Source organism: Vigna unguiculata, chromosome 5 (genome assembly GCF_037176805.1).
Source record: "Vigna unguiculata cultivar grain cowpea cultivar isolate G323 ecotype 2 chromosome 5, ASM3717680v1, whole genome shotgun sequence".
Lineage (NCBI taxonomy): Eukaryota > Viridiplantae > Streptophyta > Magnoliopsida > Fabales > Fabaceae > Vigna > Vigna unguiculata.
Genome location: NC_140796.1, coordinates 5,848,919 through 5,869,111, shown reverse-complemented (window position 1 = coordinate 5,869,111; position 20,193 = coordinate 5,848,919). Strand labels below are relative to the sequence as shown.

The 20,193-nt window shown below is 30.4% G+C and overlaps 1 protein-coding gene across 1 annotated transcript; it reads left to right on the top strand.

Moving 5' to 3' along the window:
* The first annotated feature begins 19,467 nt into the window (after nucleotides 1-19,467).
* Nucleotides 19,468-19,884, top strand: LOC114183032 (S-protein homolog 5-like). Its single transcript, XM_028069866.1, has one exon. It carries the CDS (start codon nucleotides 19,468-19,470, stop codon nucleotides 19,882-19,884), a length of 417 nt encoding a protein of 138 aa, XP_027925667.1.
* Nucleotides 19,885-20,193: the final 309 nt, after the last annotated feature.

Below are 20,193 nucleotides of genomic sequence, written 5' to 3'. Positions count from 1 at the left end.
TGGTCCAAAAAATTATTTAGGTACATGTTTTATACTGATACACAATATATAATACTACCGAAACACATCCATTACGTCTATGCGTGCTATTTCTTTTATGATGATATAGATTAATAAATTATTATTATTATTATTATAATTATAAAAATAATATAAATAATTTTATTGTAAATTTTTTATTTATTTAGTAGATAATTATATTATTATAGGTAATTAATTTAACTTTTAAAAATAATAAAATTTAAAAAATATCAAACTAAAAAGGGATTAGATTTAAAAAATGTCACATGAAATTAATAAAATAATTATTTTAATATAAAAAAAATTATTTAAAAAGTAAAATTAAAAAAAAAATATACCCAAACATTTATTTGTATAATATATAATATTTTTAATATGGTAATGTAAATATAATTAAGTAAATAAAAATGGGATACTTTTTGCTGCATCCCATATTTTCTTCCTGCAGTCCTATATGTCAATTAGAATGGCATAAATACATATCGGTATGCATTTGTCCGTGTTGGATCCTAATTTCGGAAATCTCTTTTACTCTCTGCTGTCTTTATATGGACTCCTCAGCTAAAAAGTCCCGGATATATTATATCGGAAAATAATTTTTTATTATTAAATTTTAACAATTTTTTTTTTTTACGATCTTAGATGATATCTTCATTTGAAAATATTTCATTTGAAAGATAACTTTCTATCTTTAATATGATTTTTACATAATTCAAATTAATAACTACAAATTTAATAATTTTTTAAATAATTATAAATTTGTAAATTTATTAAATAAATTTCTATTATGATTATAAAAATGAGAAATTTTTTTTACATAATCACTATTTTTTCTTTTTTGATATTAATCTTTTTTAGATATTAAATAGATAAATTAAATTTATTTTTGTATTAAATGATAATGTGTTAATTAAAAATTTGAAATTAATATATATATATATATATATATATATATATATATATATATATATATATATATATATATATACACCGTACCCTATGTTTTTTCCATTTAATCGTATCTGTCTACCCATGTTTGTGTCGGGTCTGTATCCGGGCTTCATTGCCCCCAGTTGTTAAACCAATTCCTTTATGGAGTTTGTATTCATATTTAATCCAATATACTCTTTCTTTTACTTTTACTGTAATATTGGTATACCTCTCACTCTCAGGGATGAACCAACGGAGTCTTGAAGTTGTGGAGTTGCAAAACCTTACGATGGAGAGATGCATATTGTTGTAATGGGTGGTGGTGGATCGGATAACGAAGAGTGCTCATTTTTTGGCAATGAATCTTAGAATGCCTATGGCCAAGTTGGCCCAGCTCTACATCCGGGAGATAATGAGACTTCATAGGGTACCTAGTAGCATAGTGTCTGACAGAGACCCCGGTTCACTTCCAGGTTCTGGCAAACGCTGCAGGAGGCTATGGGTAGTAGGCTGAGGATGAGTTCTGCTTGCCATCCTCAGACGGATGGCCAGTCAGAGAGGGTGATTCAGTCCTTAGAGGACTTGTTGAGGACATGTATCTTGGACCACCTTAACAGTTGGGATGAGGTGTTACCACTGGTGGAGTTCACCTACAACAACAGTTACCAGGCGAGTATAGGAATGGCGCCTTATGAGGCTTTGTATGGGAGGAGATGTAGGACTCCCTTGTCTTGGTACCAGGATGGTGAGTCGGTTTTGGTGGGACCTGAGTTGTTGCAACAAACCACAGGGAAGGTGCAGTTGGTGAAGGATAGATTACAAGCATCTCATAGTCGGCAGAAGGCATATGCAGACCGAAGGAGGAGGCCCTTAGAGTTTGGGGCTGGGGAGCATGTGTTCTTTAGGGTTACCCGAACCACTGGTGTGGGGAGGGCTATCCGCTCAAGGAAGTTGTCTCCTAGGTTCTTGGGTCCGTATCAGATCTTGAGAAGGATAGGGCCCGTGGCCTATGAGATTGCATTGCCACCCCAGCTGGATAATCTACACCCAGTCTTCCATGTCTCACAACTACGGAAGTATGTTTTTGACCCATCACATGTGTTGGAGGTGGAGGATGTGGAAGTCAGGGAGGACCTCCAGGTAGTGGTACAGCCCGTGGCTATAGAGGATCGCCAAGTGAAGGAGCGCAAGGGAAGAGCCACTAGTCTGGTGAAGGTCATCTGGGACCGGAGGACAGGAGACTCTACTTGGGACCTAGAGGAGGAGATGAGGAGTTCCTATACGCATCTTTTCTGGTAAGTCTAATTTTTCGAGGACGAAAAATTTTTGTTGTTGGAGAGATATTGTAAGCCCCATTTTTCAGTTTTATGCATGTTGGGCCTGGCCTCTTCGTAGGCCCAAGGCCAGCCCTTCCAGGGGACCCAATACCCTTGCTAGCCCCTAAACCTCTGTTACATGTCCCATTTGCAGAAACCAGCCTTCTGTTCCTCATACATTCTCCAGCTAGAGCTCCGCTAGGGCACACTGTCTTCTCCTATTTCCAAGCTAGCACACCCATCTTGTACCTTCTGGTAAGTCAAGCTCTAGGGTTTTCGTCCATTATTTTCACCCTTTTTCGCTGTTGAGCACGTTGGTCAAGTTAGGGTTAAGATTCCTAACGTCGTTTTGTTTGGATCTTCATGTTTCAGCTCTACTCGAGTTCCTGGAATTGTAATACCCCTTAGTTAGGGTACTCAAACAGAGGTAAGGGAAGCTATATTTTGAGTCTTTAAGAACCATTTCTGTATGCTTTTGGTCTGTACCAGGAATTTATGCGTGAATGATGTTTTGGATGGTATGAACTGGCTTGGTTGCGTTTTGATATGTTGTTTTTGAGTTGTATCTCTACTGCATGTGCGTAACAGTAGGTGAGTGTTGTTATTCTCGCCCAAGCGAGCTCGTCTCGCCTAGGCGAGAATAGTTGAGACTCGCCCAGGTTCTGTTCGAGCAGCTTGCCTAGGCGGAGGGCTCTTGTTTTGAGTGACACCCTATCTCGCTCAGGCGAGGGTGACTCGCCCAAGCGAGTTCTCGAAGAAGAACCTGGTGTGCTCTGCTCACGTCCTCGTTCAGGCAAAGGATTTGATTTTTGGGCAAAGGGCAATCTCGCCCAGGCGAGCTAGTCTCGCCCAAGCGAGATGCTCGTTGGGTGCCACTGTTACAGGTCTCGCCTAGGCGAGAAGGCCTAGCCTAAGCGAGAGAGTTGCTGTGGCTTAGGCGAGGACTTCTAGCCTAGGCGAGAATAGCGCAGATTTATATGTTATATTTCTTTTCCCTTGAGTATGGTTATTTATCTCAAACATGCATGATTTCGGTGTGTTTGTATGAGTTGTGTACACTGAAAGTTGTAAGTTAGCATGAGTAATATATGGAATTCTGTTTGGTTGGTTGAGAACATGCATGAGAATTAAATGTTGAGATGATAAGTGGTGGTTGTGGCATGAGAGACATGAAAATTGTATGTGATAGGCGTAATTTCATGAGTCTCGTGGGGAGATTTCATGGTGGCGTGTAGTGTATATATTAAGATATGAATTCAAGTAAGGATTGCATCCTGAAACTCTAAAGGGTCAGTGAGTCTCAGGTAGAGCAATCTGACCCAAGTGGTGAGAGTGGCGGGAGGCTTTAGTCTTTGGCAGGATAATGGCCTTAGATGCTTGAAGGTTAACCTTGTGCGTGGTAGGGTGAAACCCATTGGCAATGGCTCTGCAGAGCAGTAGAGGCCACCACGAGTGCAAGTGTCCAGTGAATCCGATCTTAGTATATGTATCCGGATAATTGAGTCATGGTGTCCAGTGTGTTGGCTATAATTAGATTCTTTGTGCCTACTGTGCTTCATGATTGAACTGTTTAAATATTTGTATGCTATACCCTGATAAAATTTATATTACATTAGCTTACCCTTGCACTTTGTTATGTTCCTGTTACGTTTTCTATTTCGCGATGATCACCCTTGGTGGGAGCAGATGGAGGAAATTTAGGGAGTAGGCCTGGTGGTAGCAGTGGTGCAGCTTAGGGGACTTGTTTGTGTGCCTCTCAGGAGTATTCCATGGCCCTAGTGCCTATTGTAATCTCTCGCTCTAGGAGTTCTTCCTTTGTTTATTTGTGAATCTTGTAGTTTCTGTTTTGGCTATGGCATGGTTATATGCCTAGAAACCCTTGCAAGTACATTCTTGGATGACTGTAACAGTTGGGTTCCTTATGTGTGTTGTTCCAAATCTGACTACTCTTTATTATGACTGTATGATGCTTTATTTAGTAGATTTTATCTATTCAAATAGGATGTTACAAAGAGTAACCAAGAGGAATAAAATCTTAATAAATTGTCGGTTTGAATTTGAAGAAAACAGTTTTATGAAATTAAGTGCACTTTATTGTTGGTCAATATTATGTTATGTTTAGATATTTCTTTTGACCTAAAACCTCTCATCTGCATGCTTATGTTCCAACACAGGTTTTAACCCTTTTCAACCTTCACATAACAACGCAGGTAGAAGAAAGTTTGACAAAAGAGGTGCAATGTCTGTGTTTGTAAGAAGTGTTTTCTTAGTTTTGTGGTTGAGGTTACTATCAAGCACCAATGGCTTGGAAATAAGAAGTCATAAAAGTCATGTAAGTGTGACAAATTCTTTAGAAGAAGGATTGATCTTAACCCTTCATTGCAAATCTGCAGATGATGATCTCGGACTGCAAATTCTTTCACCCAATTCTTCTTTTGTGTGGAGTTTTGCGGTTAACTTCTTTTCTTCAACATTGTTCCATTGTTCCTTTCAATGGAAAAAAGATGTTATTCATAAGTTTGCTATATACGAAGCAAATAGGGATGAGTTTAGATGCATGAGATGTAATTGGACTATTAAACAAGATGGACCATGTTTGTTTCTCTACAACCACTTCAACTCTTGTTATCCTTGGAAGGATTAATCACAAAAAACATCTCCGATCCTAATTTATATGTACACGTGAGGATTCAGATTAATAAAAATCTAACCAATAAAATTGAAAAAAAAAATATTATTCATGGCTTTTTTATATTTATTTCTATCTTCTCTGTTATTTAGAATATTCAAGGAGATTGAGCATAGTACAATTCAGCTAAACCACTGATTAAGAGACAGAAATGGCAGAACTTTATTTAAATGATAATACGTAGTTTGAAGGAAGAAAGAAGAAGAAATCTAAGTTCTCCAGGGAAAGCAAAGAGAGGATCCATCAGGTGCAACCCTACATGGTCCATCTGGTTTTATAAACCACGAAAGGTTGGAAGCCTTATCCCTAGATTTTACGAACATATCAAATGAGTGATAGCCGGAGCTTTGGGCACCAAACCACTGAAAGAAACATATGAATTCCTTATCAAAGAAATAGTTCCATTGATGAGAAGTTCCAGGGATGAGAGTAATGGGTGGACCTTCATCAACGGTGCATTCAATGTCTAAGTTCACATTTTCTCCCAAAGAATTCGTAGCCCTAACCACAACTTTCTCTCCCATACCATTCTTCACCATCGATAATATCAACATAAACACCCATACCATTGACACACTTCTACCAGATGAACTCATTTTCTTCCACCTTCTACCACTTCTTCTCTTTACACCCTCTCTATATATAAACATCTCATCACAACCATTCATTGCTCTTTAAATTTCATATTCCATTTTTCCAACATTCTATTTTTAAACTTTCTTCTCTTATCTTTTTTCAAGGATTTAATAAATTTTTAATGCCTTCAAGTTTTTCCATTACTGTTATTTAGTCTCAACGGAAAGATTTCATCTCAAATTTGTGTCTTTTTGAATCATATTGACAATTGTTTTCAGCACTTGAATTTAACAAAATATTATTTTCTCTCTTAGTAAGTATCAACAAGGTTGCCTTTTTTTATACCTTAACATATTGACAAGTGTATTATAAATATTTACTTTCAATTTTTTTTTTTTGCTTGTTTTTTTGAGATGCTTAAGTTTGGCAACAAAAGAGATCATCGTCATTTATACGTATTGAATGCATATATTTAATACTTCTGTTAATATAAGGAAATATTAACAGCATAAAAAACATTTATATGCATTAATAAAAGGATTTGCCTCATCGTTATCCTGTAGAAGACGTGGAAAATGATTATATATTACTATGTTTAAAAATTATTTATACGTATATTAGTTAAGAAAAGTTATTCAAAAACATTACTTACACATTTTCACATAGAAACAAAAAAATCACGGTAAAATAATGACGTTAATTTTCCCAATGTATGGATGCTGTGCATGTAAAACTAAAATGAACTTGGTTGCAAAATGGTCATTCTTTTGGTTTTGGCCTAATGTGCTCAAGGTATTCATTCTATTTTTAACTCATCATATATGTGAATTATACTTATTTTTGTTTTTGTCTAAAAATAAAGGCTTAAATACCTGTTTGGTCCTTATTTTCGTAGTGTTTGTTGCGAATGTTCATCATTTTCACATAATGTTTAAAATGGTCCTCATTTTTACCGAATGTTTAGAATGGTCTTCATTTTCGCAATTCGTGTTTTATTTGGTCTTTTTCTGTAACGTCATTTAAATCATTGGCACGGTTTGTATTAGGGTGTGTTACGTGTACTGTGTACTGTACAGGTAACCGTTAATTTTTTAATTTAGGGAAAATTTTGCAATTAGGGAAATTTCTTTATCTTCGTCTTTCTTGAGTTCAGATTTGCAGAGGAAGCAGCTAATACTTGTCATTTCATCATTGGATTGCAGTTGCACTCTTCATTTCAATTTTCTAGTTAATCATCATCAACGAGGTAGGTGGGTTCAGGATTTTTTGCGTTGTGTTTGCTCGTGGGTTAGGGTTTTCGTAATTCTATTTCTGGGTTTGTTTGTCTTTCGATTGTTGTGATGTTCTGCATGGTTTCTAAATTACTTCCATGATTTTGTGTAGTTTGTGTCTGCATGTGGGGTTCAGTGGGGTATTATTTTAGTTGGTTTGTTTGTCGGTTGTCAATGTTGGTGTAATGGTTCCCATTATTTTATTTGTAATTGATTGTAGTAGTGGTTCCCCATTGCGTTAAAGTAGGCTTAATAATACATCTTCTGACTGTTATCCCTTGTTGCCATGCTATTGCAACAATGAATTTCATCAATGTCAATGCTGAGGACTTCATACCAATCTGTTTCAGGAGATCCACCTATGAAGAAATATATCAATCCATCATCTTTTCAGTCAATGTTGAAGTCTTATGGGAAAGAACTTCCTACCTTGACGTCCATCCACCACATAAGAGAATCTTACCAAGAAGATCCAAGAAAAAAAGAAGGTTGGAAGAGTGGGAGTTGAGAAAGGATAACACACAAATCAGCAAAGGAGGTCATAGAAAAAAATGTAGCATATGCCGTCAGATTGGACATAACAGGAACAATTGCCCAAATAAGCCTGTGGATGAGCAGACTGCAACACCTGCTGAGACTGCACCAGATGCCCAAACTGCTGAGACTGCACCAGATGTCCAAACTGCTGAGAATGTACCAACTGCTGAAACTCAAACAACTCAACCACCAAGGAATGAAGTGGAGAGTCAAGCAACACCATTACCAACACCAGAAGAACCATCTCAGCAGTTTAGGATGAAATTACAAATTAGGAGGAGGCCATGATAGCAGCTACAAACGTCTTAGTTATTTTTTAAAATTTCTGATGTAGAATTCATTATTGATGTACTGCATTTTGACTTTCCTTAAACTTCGTTCAATTTCACTTTTGCCAAACATTGATGTAGTGCATTTTGATGAGGATGAATTAATGTTATGAATTTAACTTCTTCTAGACTTATATCAATTTAATTTTTCCCAAACTTAAATCAATTTCACTGACTTCAATGCTCAGATTAAAATGTCATTTTGAACATGTTGGGACTAATATCAACATAATCAAACTAATTCATTTCTTCATTTAACAATAGTACAAAACAAATTGGACTTTAAAAGATTACACACAACAGTACAAATAATACAATAACAACTCAAGTGAACCCTATTACTAATTGCAGCCTCTTCTCAGCAACCTTCAATGACTTCTCCAAATCATTAATCTGCCTCATTTGTGTCATGATGATGACATCATTTTCATCAACACCACCATTTGAAAAAGTTGCAGCCCACATTATTGGAACCACCACTCTGTAAATCAATAAACCAAAAATTAAAACCAATTTATTATTAACACAAAAATAAAAATAGATTGTACCTAAAATTTTCTACCAATATTCTTTGGAGTTTTTGCCATCCTCAAAGCAGCCATCTCTCTGCAACTACAAATCGGGATTAATTCGTTTCTCGTTGAACCACCAATAGTGCACGAAGTGATACAACACGGTTGCCTCCAACGATTACAACCAGAGGTAAAAGAAGAAGATTGGGACCGTAACATACCTATATAATGGGATTGCAGGAAAAAGAAGATTGCAGCAATACCAATTGGGAATGGAGGAACAAGATTGCCAAAACTCACCAACTGCCCAAACATTCCCTACCAAAACCTTAGCTCACTTATTTATCCCCAAATATCTAATTAAGCCACATGTACAGTACACGTAACACACCCTAATACAAATCGTGCCACATGTACAATGCTCCGTTAATGATTTAAACGGCGTTATAGAAAAGGACCAAATAAAACACAAATTGCGAAAATGAGGACCATTCTAAACATTCAGTAAAAATGAGGACCATTTTAAACATTCTGTGAAAATGAGGACCATTCGCAACAAACACTACGAAAATGAGGACCAAAAAGGTATTTAAGACAAAAATAAAAAATAAAACTCCACTACTAATATCATCATTAAGGTGTGTCCATTTCAACTAGGATGACAACGAGACGGGGACAAGTTTCACTATCTTGATACCTAATCCCATAGAAAAAAATCATTACCATCCCCATATCCGAACTCAACTGTACGTATCAAACTTTTGTTTCATCTCATCACATCGGATAACGGGTAATATAATCGTACTCATACCCGTACCCGTTTACCATTTTAATATTATTAATTAATTTTTATAAAATAATAAAATAATTACGTTTAAGGAAACATAACATCAAATATTCAAGATTAAGAGAAGGATGTTGTTTCTTCGATATCAAATATTTAAAAATAAATTATAATTGTAGACATTTCAAATTAGAGTACCAAATAAAATTTTATGACAACCAAACATTTATTAAATTTGCAGACATTAATGAAACCTAGTTAATAAAATTTAAAAATATTTTTAAACAAATATAAAAAGAAAACAAATATTCAAATTAAAATATATTTTAAATGTCTTTTTACTTCAATTTTTTTAATTCTAATGAATATCTTTTTTATACACTGATAAAAGTTATAATAATCACTTTATTAAAATCACACAAAGAACAACGATTAAACTAATAATAATAAAATTTTAACATAGATCTTATATCTTTTAAATTTCATATATGTTGGATGATGATAAAAAAATTCATGTCAATCACATTAAATTTTTATATTATGGTAAATAAAATTTATTTATACAATTATAGTGAAAAAATTATTGTATGATAATGAGTTAGAAAATAAAAAATGATATAAATAAACAACAAATAAAAATATTAAAAAATAAAAATATTAAAAAAGTATCAAATGTGTGTCGTAAAAACAATTGGAGAGACTATTGAATGAAATCGCACAAAGGAAAACAAATATATAATTAAGGGTACGATAAGATGAAAAATACCCTAGAAATATAAAATATCAACATGGTCAATGATTGAGAAATAACAAAAATTGTTTCATCGAAACAAAAGAGTTCTTCAAATAAAACAAAAATTAATAATAATAGAGTGAAAAAAATATTTAATGTTACATAGTAAATGAAAAATTTATGTTATTGAACACTAAAATTGAAAATGTAAAACATTCTCATATGGAAGAAAAAATATACAATAAATAAAATATTAAAAAATAATAGAAATATTTAAACATAAGACATAACAAATATTTGATTGACATATATCACTAGAACATAATTGTATAAAATTTATGATAAGATAAAAAATATATTGGAAATGCGAATGAATTTCATGACAAACCAAACAATGCAGTATGAAGAATAAATTCGTCTTGTTGGTATTGCCCGAATCCGTCCTTGTTTTAACGAAAATCCCATCGACTAGGTATAGATATGGCAATGGGGAATACTCAATTTTTTTAATTGGGTATGAGATGTACATATTTGTCTCATCCCATCCCTATACCTGCCAAAATACTCATCCCTATCACATCCTTGTCTCCATTTAAATTATTAAAATATTTATAATCTATTAAATAACTTTAAATATATATATATATATATATGTACTATCTATTTTTTTAACGGGATACATTGACACAGAAACCTTGCCAGGAATATTTTTGATACAAGTATCATATTGCCGATTTTAACCGTCAGATACCACTTGTTAGGCCTTTAGAGGGGGCAAATTCACTCACTAGGGAGATACAACATCAGTGAGACTTGAGTCCAAGATTGACACTACTCTCAACCCATAACCTTAAGGCAATGGGTATCTAGGTCTTTATCCTTATATAGTGTTTTAAGGTATTTTTTATTTTATAATACCATTAATTATACATTTGTTTTTTTTTATGTGCGGTTTTATTCAATGGTATCTCAATTTGTTTCCAAAACACATTTGATCTTTTTTTAAATATTTTCATCTGTTGTTTATTTTTATTATGCATAATACTATTTTTGATATTTTCATATAATTATTTTTATTATCTAATTCATTATCATATGTGTAATTTTATTATTATAATTGTATAAATAAAATTTATTTACTATAGTATAATAATTTGATGTAATTGTCATGAATTTTTTTATCACCGTCCAACATATATTAAAGTTCAAAAAATGAAAGATTTATGTTAAATTTCTATATTAGTTTAATATTTGTTCTTTGTGTGATTTTAATCAAGTGATATATTATAACTTTTAGGTTTAATCATATGGAATGTGCTCGTTTTCGTTACAAAATCTCAATTCGATCTTCAACTTCTAAGTTGTCTCAATTGAGTCTTATTTTTTGAAGATTTGTTCCAATTTGGTCCTTTCCGTTAGGGCATCATTGACGACGTGTGCAACATGTCAGCTCGTGGTTTTCTTTTTTAATATTTTTTTTACTTTTTTTTTCTTGAAAAAACAACTGACATGTGTCAAATTAGGATTTTGCCACGTGTCAGCTTGTAATTTTTTTAATTTTTTAATATTTTTTAATTTAAAAAAAAAAACTACCACATGTCAAAATATGGTTTTACCACATGTCAATTATTTATGTGAAAAATCTTTATTTGGTCGCAGTATTTTTTATTTTATCTCAATTTAATCCTAATCTCTTTGTAAATTGGAGTAATTTCATCATTCAAAATTGAAACCAAATTTAAATTTTATATCAATATTATAATGATATTTTTATTATAATAGATATTTTTAATCAAATTATATCAATATTTAATTTGGTGGTGGCAGCTTCGTCGATGGTAGCGCCTCACCCAACGAAACCTTCGACAGTGGTAGCACCTCACCGAGCGGCAACTTCGACGGTGGTTGCGACAAACCCAGCGACAACATTCAACGGTGGAAGCCCCTTACCTAGCAGCAACAATAAAAGGTGGCAACAGCAAGTTCGACGGTGGCGGCGCGCAAACGGTGTAGATGGCGCACTGAGTTGCACAGAGAAAATAGTGAAGAGAAAAGTGAAGCTATTTTTTTAACCCTCAAACACATTTCCATGACGGTTAAAAGAGAGACCGTCGTCATTATTAAATAAATAACGTCGGGCATCGGTAAAGCCACCGTTGATGTTGTAGTGAGTCAAAATAACGACAGTTATGTGTAAAACCGTCATCAATTTGGATCATGTTATTTACATTTTTGCCAATGAGTTCCTTTCTACTATGCCTGTGTGGCAGTCGTCGTGAAACAATGTCGTGGTTATTATCTTACCATGCCATTTTAATGAGTTATCGCTATATATAATTTGATTATTTTAAAATTTTATAAATTATAATTCTATAATTTAATAATTTATAATTTAATAATTTTTAAATTTTATGATTTTATAGGAACATAAATATTGTCTAATTCCATCACCATCCACCATATATATTTCTATGCATTAATTTTTTACACATAAATTTTGTATCCTTAAATTTTATTAAAGTCGCATTACAATTCACTTCATAGTATTAACTATCAAATTATATTTATAATTTTATATTTTTATTCAATTATACGATTTATCAACAAATCTTTTGACACTACGATTCAATAAACAAGAACATTGAAATTTGGACATAGTAAAAAAGCACAATTATTCTTATTATTCAATCGACATATGAAACCATAATTACTTAAGTACACCAAAAGTGTCATCTAAGTTTTAAACAAAAAAAACTAAGAGTAATGTTTAGTATTTATAAACTAATTTAGACGTTACTTTATTTTATTTGATATCCAAAACCTTAATAGTCAAGGTTCAGTGATCACTTTATAAACTAACTTTTTTAGTAACTAAAACTTTTGTAATTAATTTTTAAAGATTAATTTAAAGATCAGTTATAATTTTGTATTTATAATAATGACTATTTTAATAATTAATAATTTTATGTTTTATAAATTTAAATTGATTATTATACTCACTAACATTTTTTTATCTTTAAAATTGATCCATAACATGAAATTTTCTTATAATGATTCAATCCGTTCCTTTCGTATCCATTTAATTAAATAACAAAGTGTACCTAATAAATTCAAACTTTTGGTTTAAGTTTCTTTCGTTATCTATCTCAGTTTAATCATATTATACCATATCATATATAATGTAATACGTTTTAATTAAAGACCTCAACGTATTTGACCGAGGCCAATTACAAAATGAAAAGACCTTTTTGTCCTTCAACCACAGGTCATTGTTTTTCAGGTTCTGTATATAACAGATTCATTCGAAAAAAAAAAGAGCGTCAGAAGAATTTGCAATGTCTCTGTTTGCGAAAATGGATCTCTTGCTGTGCATGCTTACGTTGGCATCAGCAGGAAAAACTACTGTGGAGATTACGAATACTTTGGAGGGAAAGCAAAAGCTAAACATTCACTGCAAATCAAAAGACGATGATCTTGGACCTCACTGGTTCAAGATTCCAATGGAGTTTTGGACCTCACTGGTTCAAGATAACACTCTTCTTTTGTTCCTTTCAATGGGGAAATGGTCCTTTGTTACATTTTGATGCATATGATCAAATTAGGGATTACAGTTTGTGTAAACACTGCCATTGGTATATTGAGAGTGATGGACCATGTAGATACCAATTAGGCGTTCGCAAATGCTATAAATGGAACTGATGTAGTACTTCATTTCAATTATCTACGCCTTTATAAATGCTTTATTTTCAATTTACACCTTAATAATTAAATTATTATAATTATGTTATATTATTGATTAGCATTGCAAGTTCCCGTGGCAATCAATTCATTAGGCAGAACTTAATATTTAATTTAATGCATTGAAAGGAATGGATGAATAATTAGAAGAAAAAAATATACTAAAACATACGTTATTATTATTATTATTATTGACCAATTTTAGTGATGCAAAATGTGTACATACAAGACAGGGACGAAGGTATATGCAAAATGTGTCTTTGGTATGTTAAAGAAGATGGAGCATGTAGACAAGAAATTAACCATATCAGTTGCTATAAATGGAACAGATGTGTTTGGTTACTTTGAGAAATAATATATATGTGGTATATGGTATCTTAATAACATGTTATTTTCAAAATTATATTATTCATGCCTTTGTAATATTGAGTCCAAAATTTCATTGATTTTAGTTTTTAGTTTTTATTTTCTAGAACGAATTTTAGTTTTTTTTTAATTGATTCTTAAACTTTGTCATTCTTATAATAAAGACTTAAATATACATTTGGTTCCTATTTTTGTTGTTTTTATTCAATTTGGTCCTCATTTTTATTTTGTGTTCAATTAAATTCTCATTTTTATCAAATTTAGGTCAATTTGGTCTTTTGACTAACGGTGTTTAAATAATTAACGTTTTTAAACAGAACATGCCACGGCTCTTGATTTTTTTAATTTTTTTTAATTTTTTATAAAAAATTATTTTTTTTAATTTCAAAAAAATTGTCCACATGTCAATTTACAATTGTGCCACGTGTCAATACTAGTGTTGTGTTATTTTTTTAATTCAATTTAGTCCATATATTCGTTATTTTTGTTCAATTTAATTTATAAAATACTATCTAAATTAATAACTATAATGATTAATTATTTTTTACCACTAAAATTGTCGCTAATAATTAATAATAACATATCTTTTATTACAATTTTTTTTCTAATTATTGGACCATTCCTTTCGATTCATAAAATTATATATTAAGTTGTACCTAATAAATTGATTGCAACTGTAATCATATAATACAAAGTTTTAATTAAACGCATTGGACTCAATTAAACGCATTTGAGTGGAGTCAAATACAAAATGAAAAGACGTTTTTGTTCTTCAACATAAGGCCTTTATATAATAGATTATCCATTAGCAGAAAAAGAGCATCAGAATTTGCAATGTCTCTGTTGGCGAAAATCGTTGTCTTGCTGTGCATGCTTACATTGGCATGGGCATGGCCACCAAAAACTAGTGTGAAGATTACGAATACTTTGGAGGGAAAAGAAAACCTAAACATTCACTGCAAATCAAAAGATGATGATCTTGGACAGCGTCTTCTCCATTTTAACCAAAGCTTCGACTGGAGTTTTGGGGCTCAGTTTTGGTATAAAACACTCTACTTTTGTTCGTGTCAATGGGGAAAAGGACCTTTGTTGTATTTTGATGCATACGTTCAAACTAGGGATTTCGATAAATGTTCAGACTGCGATTGGTATATTAAGAAAGATGGACCATGTAGATATGAAAAAGGCACTATCAAATGTTATAAATGGAACCCATGATGTTAGTCATTTCAATTATGTACGCTTTTATAAACAAAAAATAATAAACCTACATTTCAATGTCATCATACTTATTTTATACTTCCACTTACATTTTTTTTTTTAATTACTCTTTTTATATCTGTTTTTGTCTCTAATTTTTTAAATTTCAATTTGATTTTCGATGTGTAAAAAATTGATGCAATTTAGTCATTTTTATTAAATTTCTTAAAATAATTAAGGACTTTTCATCAAAATCAAAATTATTAATATTAATGATTTGCTTTATGGATATAATTAGCATAATTATAATATTAATTTTGATAAAGACTCTTTAACGTTTTTCATTCTTAAATTATAATAAAGAAAATCTTAACTTGAAATTTTTTCTCTTTAAATCTATCAACATTATTTATTTATGTTATTGGAAAGTTTTCATTGAATATATTTTACTTTATTTTATTAAAGATACTAAATCAAAATTTTTTTATTATTTATCAGTCAAATAGTAATACCATATGTAGGGATGACAACAGGCGGGACCAGGATGAGTTTCGCTATTCCATACTCATCTCCGTAGAAAAAATCTATCTCCAAAGGGTATCAAACTTTTGTCCCATCCTCATCCTCATCCCCATCCCCACCAGGTAACGGGTATAATCTCATACCCATACCCGTACCCATTTACTCAAATATTAATTTTAATTAATTTTATAAAATAATAAAAAATTACGGTAAATGAAATATAATATTATTAAATATTCAATATTAGAGGATGATTGTTGCTTCGATATCAAATATTTTGAAATAAATTATAATTGTTTACATTTTATATTAGAATACCAAATAAAATTTCATGAGAACCAAAACATTTATTAAATTTGCAAACTGCAAACATTAATGAAACCTAGTTGATAAAATTTAAAAATATAAAAGGAAAACAAATATTCAAATTAAATTATATTTTAAATGTTTGTTTACTTCAATTTTTAAAATTCTAATGAATCTTTTTTTATACACTAATAAAAGTTATAATATATCACTTGATAAAAATGATGCAAAGAACAAATAATAAATATAATAATAAAATTTTGACATAGATCTTGCATCTTTTGAACTTCAATGTATGTTAGATGGTGATAAAAAAAATATTCATGACAATTACATTAAATTTTTATATTGTAGTAAATAAAATTTATTTATACAATTAGTAAAAAATTACAGTATGATTGATAATGAGTTAGAAAATAAAAAATAATTAGATCAAATATATCGAAATAATATTGTACATGATGGAAATAAACAACAAATAAAAATATTAAAAAATTAACAATTGTGTGTTTTAAAAACAATTTGAGAGACTATTAAAAGAAATCGTACAAAGGAAAAATTATAGTTATAGTGAAAACTTACAGTATGATTGATAATGAGGTTAGAAAATAAAAAGTAATTAGATAAAATATATCGAAATAATATTGTACATGATGAAAATAAAAAACAAATAAAAATATTAAAAAATTAACAATTGTGTGCTTTAAAAACAATTTGAGAGACTATTGAAAGAAATCACACAAAGAAAAAATTACAGTGAAAAATTACAATTATAGTGAAAAATTGCAGTGTGATTGATAATGAGTTAGAAAATAAAAAATAATTAGATACAATATATCGAAATTATATTGTACACGATGAAAATAAACAACAAATAAAAATATAAAAAAATTAACAATTGTGTGTTTTAGAAACAATTTGAGAGACTATTGAAAGAAAATGCACAAAGGAAAACAAATGTATAATTAAGGGTATAATAAAATGAAAAATACCTTATAGATCTAAGAAAACTTTTCAAATATCAACATACATACTCAATGGTTGAGAAATAACGAAAATTGTTTTAGCGAAACAAAAGTTCTTCAACTAAAACAAAAATTAATAATAATAACTAAATAGTTTTTTTTATATTACTTAGTAAATGAAAGGTTTATGCTATTAAACACTTGAATTGAGAGTATTAAACATTCTTATGTTTTTTTATGTGAAAGGAAAATATGCAATAAATAAAAATATTCAAATGTAAGACATAACATTTTTTTAATTCTCATACATCATTTTAACATAATTACATAAAGGTTATGATAAGATGAAAAATATATTAGAGATGCGAATGAGTTTCATAACAAACCAAATAATTAGAAGAAATAAAAAATAGACCGTGTATATCTATATATATATATATGTATATGTATATCTATATATATATATATATATATATATATATATGATTACTTAATTAATTATGAATATTTTAGTAATTTAGACGGAGATATGACGGGTACGGGTATTATGGCGGGGATATGAACATTCCCATACCCATCCCCATACCCCGTACCCAATTGAAAAAGTCGGAGATTCTCCATACTTATATCCATACCCAGACAATGCGGGGATTTCCCGTCAAAGCGGGGACGGGTTCAGACAATACCCACGGAGACGGGTTTATTTGTCATCTCTAACCATATGCTTTAGTACATTTTTTATTAGTTATTCAATCCATTCCTTTTATATGTATCTATAAATGGTAAATTCAACCTAATAAATTAAAAGTTCTTGTTTAACTTTCTTTCGTTATCATTTTCGATTAGAGTACAACTATAAGGTTAGCTTAGTGTGATGAGTTAAAGAAAATTCAAAAGAACTTTATGCGAGGTTAGAGTTCTTAGGATATGAAGATAACTTAGGTTTGCTGAAGAAACATATACAAACCAAAGGAGGAAAGAAGTTTGATAAGAAGAGAAATTAGGAATTTCAATAGAGCATTACTAGCTAAATGGGAGTGGAGACTAAGCATGAAGGACAAAAGTTTGTGGAGAGAGGTGCTAGAATCAAAATATAGGTCATAGAGGAACCTTAATGAAACTCTCATTCCGAACAGTGGCAGAACTTGGAGAAAAAATTTAGGGGTGTCAAATTAAATTTGTTATATATAATTTTTTTTAGTTGAAAAAAAAATTTATTTTTTCTCCTCATTTCCTTTGCTTAAAACAAACACACATAATAGTAGAATTCAAAAAAATATGACTATTATTCGTTATTATATCATGCTATTATATCATGATACCAAACCATGAATATCATTTTAGATCAGCCCTTTCTACCTCATCAATTTGATTTGGTGGGTATTGTTAAATTTGAAGACGTTTTTCCCAAATCGTGTTCTAATGAATTTTTAAATTCATTATATATAACTCTAAGAACTTTAGAGATTTGATTTTCATTGCTTGAATTCTTGGTTCTCATGAAATTTCTCATGAAAAGTTTAGTTAACATATATGCATTTTTTTCATCTTTATCACAAACCTCCTTCTTTAAAAAGAAGAATCAATTTTTTTACTCTTTATTATAGTCTTTCTAATATAAATTTATCACATCTCACCTATTTAGAAAAAGATAAAATTTATATTCAGAAATCACAATTATCACAATGTAAGACATAACAAAACTTATACTACTTGAATTAAATAAGCAACACAATATAAATCCAAAACTTTAAAAAAAATTATCATAAACAACGAAAAATTTTCATTAAGAGTTACCCTAAATTATTATAACCCTAATTATACTTTTTCCTAAATTATTATAACCCTTAAACATAAAATCCCTAAATTTCATAATTAAGGGTTATAATAATTTAGAAAAAAGTATAATTAGAAGATACTTATGAGTCTAATTCACAATATAAACGAGTTGGTTATCAATTTAATATTCATAGTCGACTCACAAACATTTAAAATACTTTGATACATATAAAAGAAACATAAGATTGTTAACCATCGAAAATGAATTCAGACTTGGTTTAACGAATAATATTGTTTAAAATATCAAACCAACATCCTTGAAAAGTAATATGAAAAACTCAAATAACACTGAAAAAAAAAAACTAAGACTCTTAATTATAAATGTATCCCCATTCTTAAATTATAATAAAAACATTTTAACTTGAAACCTTTTCTCTTTAAATCTAACAACACTATTTATTTACGTAATTGTAAACTTTCCAATGAATATATTTTACTTTATTTTATTAAATATACTAATAAATCTATCTTTTCATTATTTATCAATAAAATAATAATAACATATGTATTAGTACATTTCTTTTATATGCATCTAATTAAATGGAAACTAAACCTAATAAATTAAAACTTTTGGTTTAAGTTTCTTTCGTCATCATACTCAATTATAGTGCCATTTTTTCTTAGAATGTTAACCAATCATACAATTAAGTCTCCTCAATCATCTTGATGATATCATCTCATTAAATGCGACATTAAATGTTACATTAAATGTGACATTACTTAGTTTTGCTACAAAATGAAAGGACTCTTTTGTCCTTCAACAACAGGTCATTGTTTTTCGTCTCTGCATATATACAGATTCATTAGCAGAAAAAAAAAGTGAGAAGTTGCAAATGTCTCTGTTTGCGAAAGTGGTTCTCTTGTTCTGCATGTTGACGTTGGCACGGGCACAATTCGGCACTGTGAAGATTACGAATAGTTTGGAAGGAAAAGAAAATCTAAACATTCGGTGCCAATCAAAAGATAATGATCTTGGACACCATCTTCTCCATTTTAATCAAAGCTTCAAATGGGATTTGGGGACTCACGTTTTCTGGAGAACACTGTTTTTCTGTTCGTGTCGATGGGGTAATGGTCCTGTGTTGCACTTTGAAGCATATAACCAAAATAGGGATGCCTCTAAATGTTTAGACTGTTTTTGGTATATCCATAAAGATGGACCCTGTAGGTACGAATTAAAGGAGTACACAAGCATTGGCGAATCAAGAAGAGACAAAATCATTCGCAAATGCTATAAGTGGAAGAAGTGATGTGTTTCATTCCAATTATGTACTGTTATATATTATAGAAAAATAAAGGTCCAACCTATATATTTCATTTATACACAGTTAACTGATATTAACTTAAAATAATATAAATATTTTTATTTATTAAAAATTGTTACTAATATAAATATTTTTGTTTACTAAAAATAATTAATGGCACTTAAAATCCGTTAAGTTGTGACTATAATAATCTTTAATATTATATAAATGTTATTGTAATATCAATTCAACTAACACTAATATAATATTAAAATCATTTTTTTTATTTATTAGAAAATTAGTATTGACTTATGA

Coding starts and splice junctions, on each gene's coding strand:
- LOC114183032 (XM_028069866.1), top strand. CDS start 19,468: ATGTCTCTGTTTGCGAAAGTGGTTCTCTTGTTCTGCATGTTGACGTTG.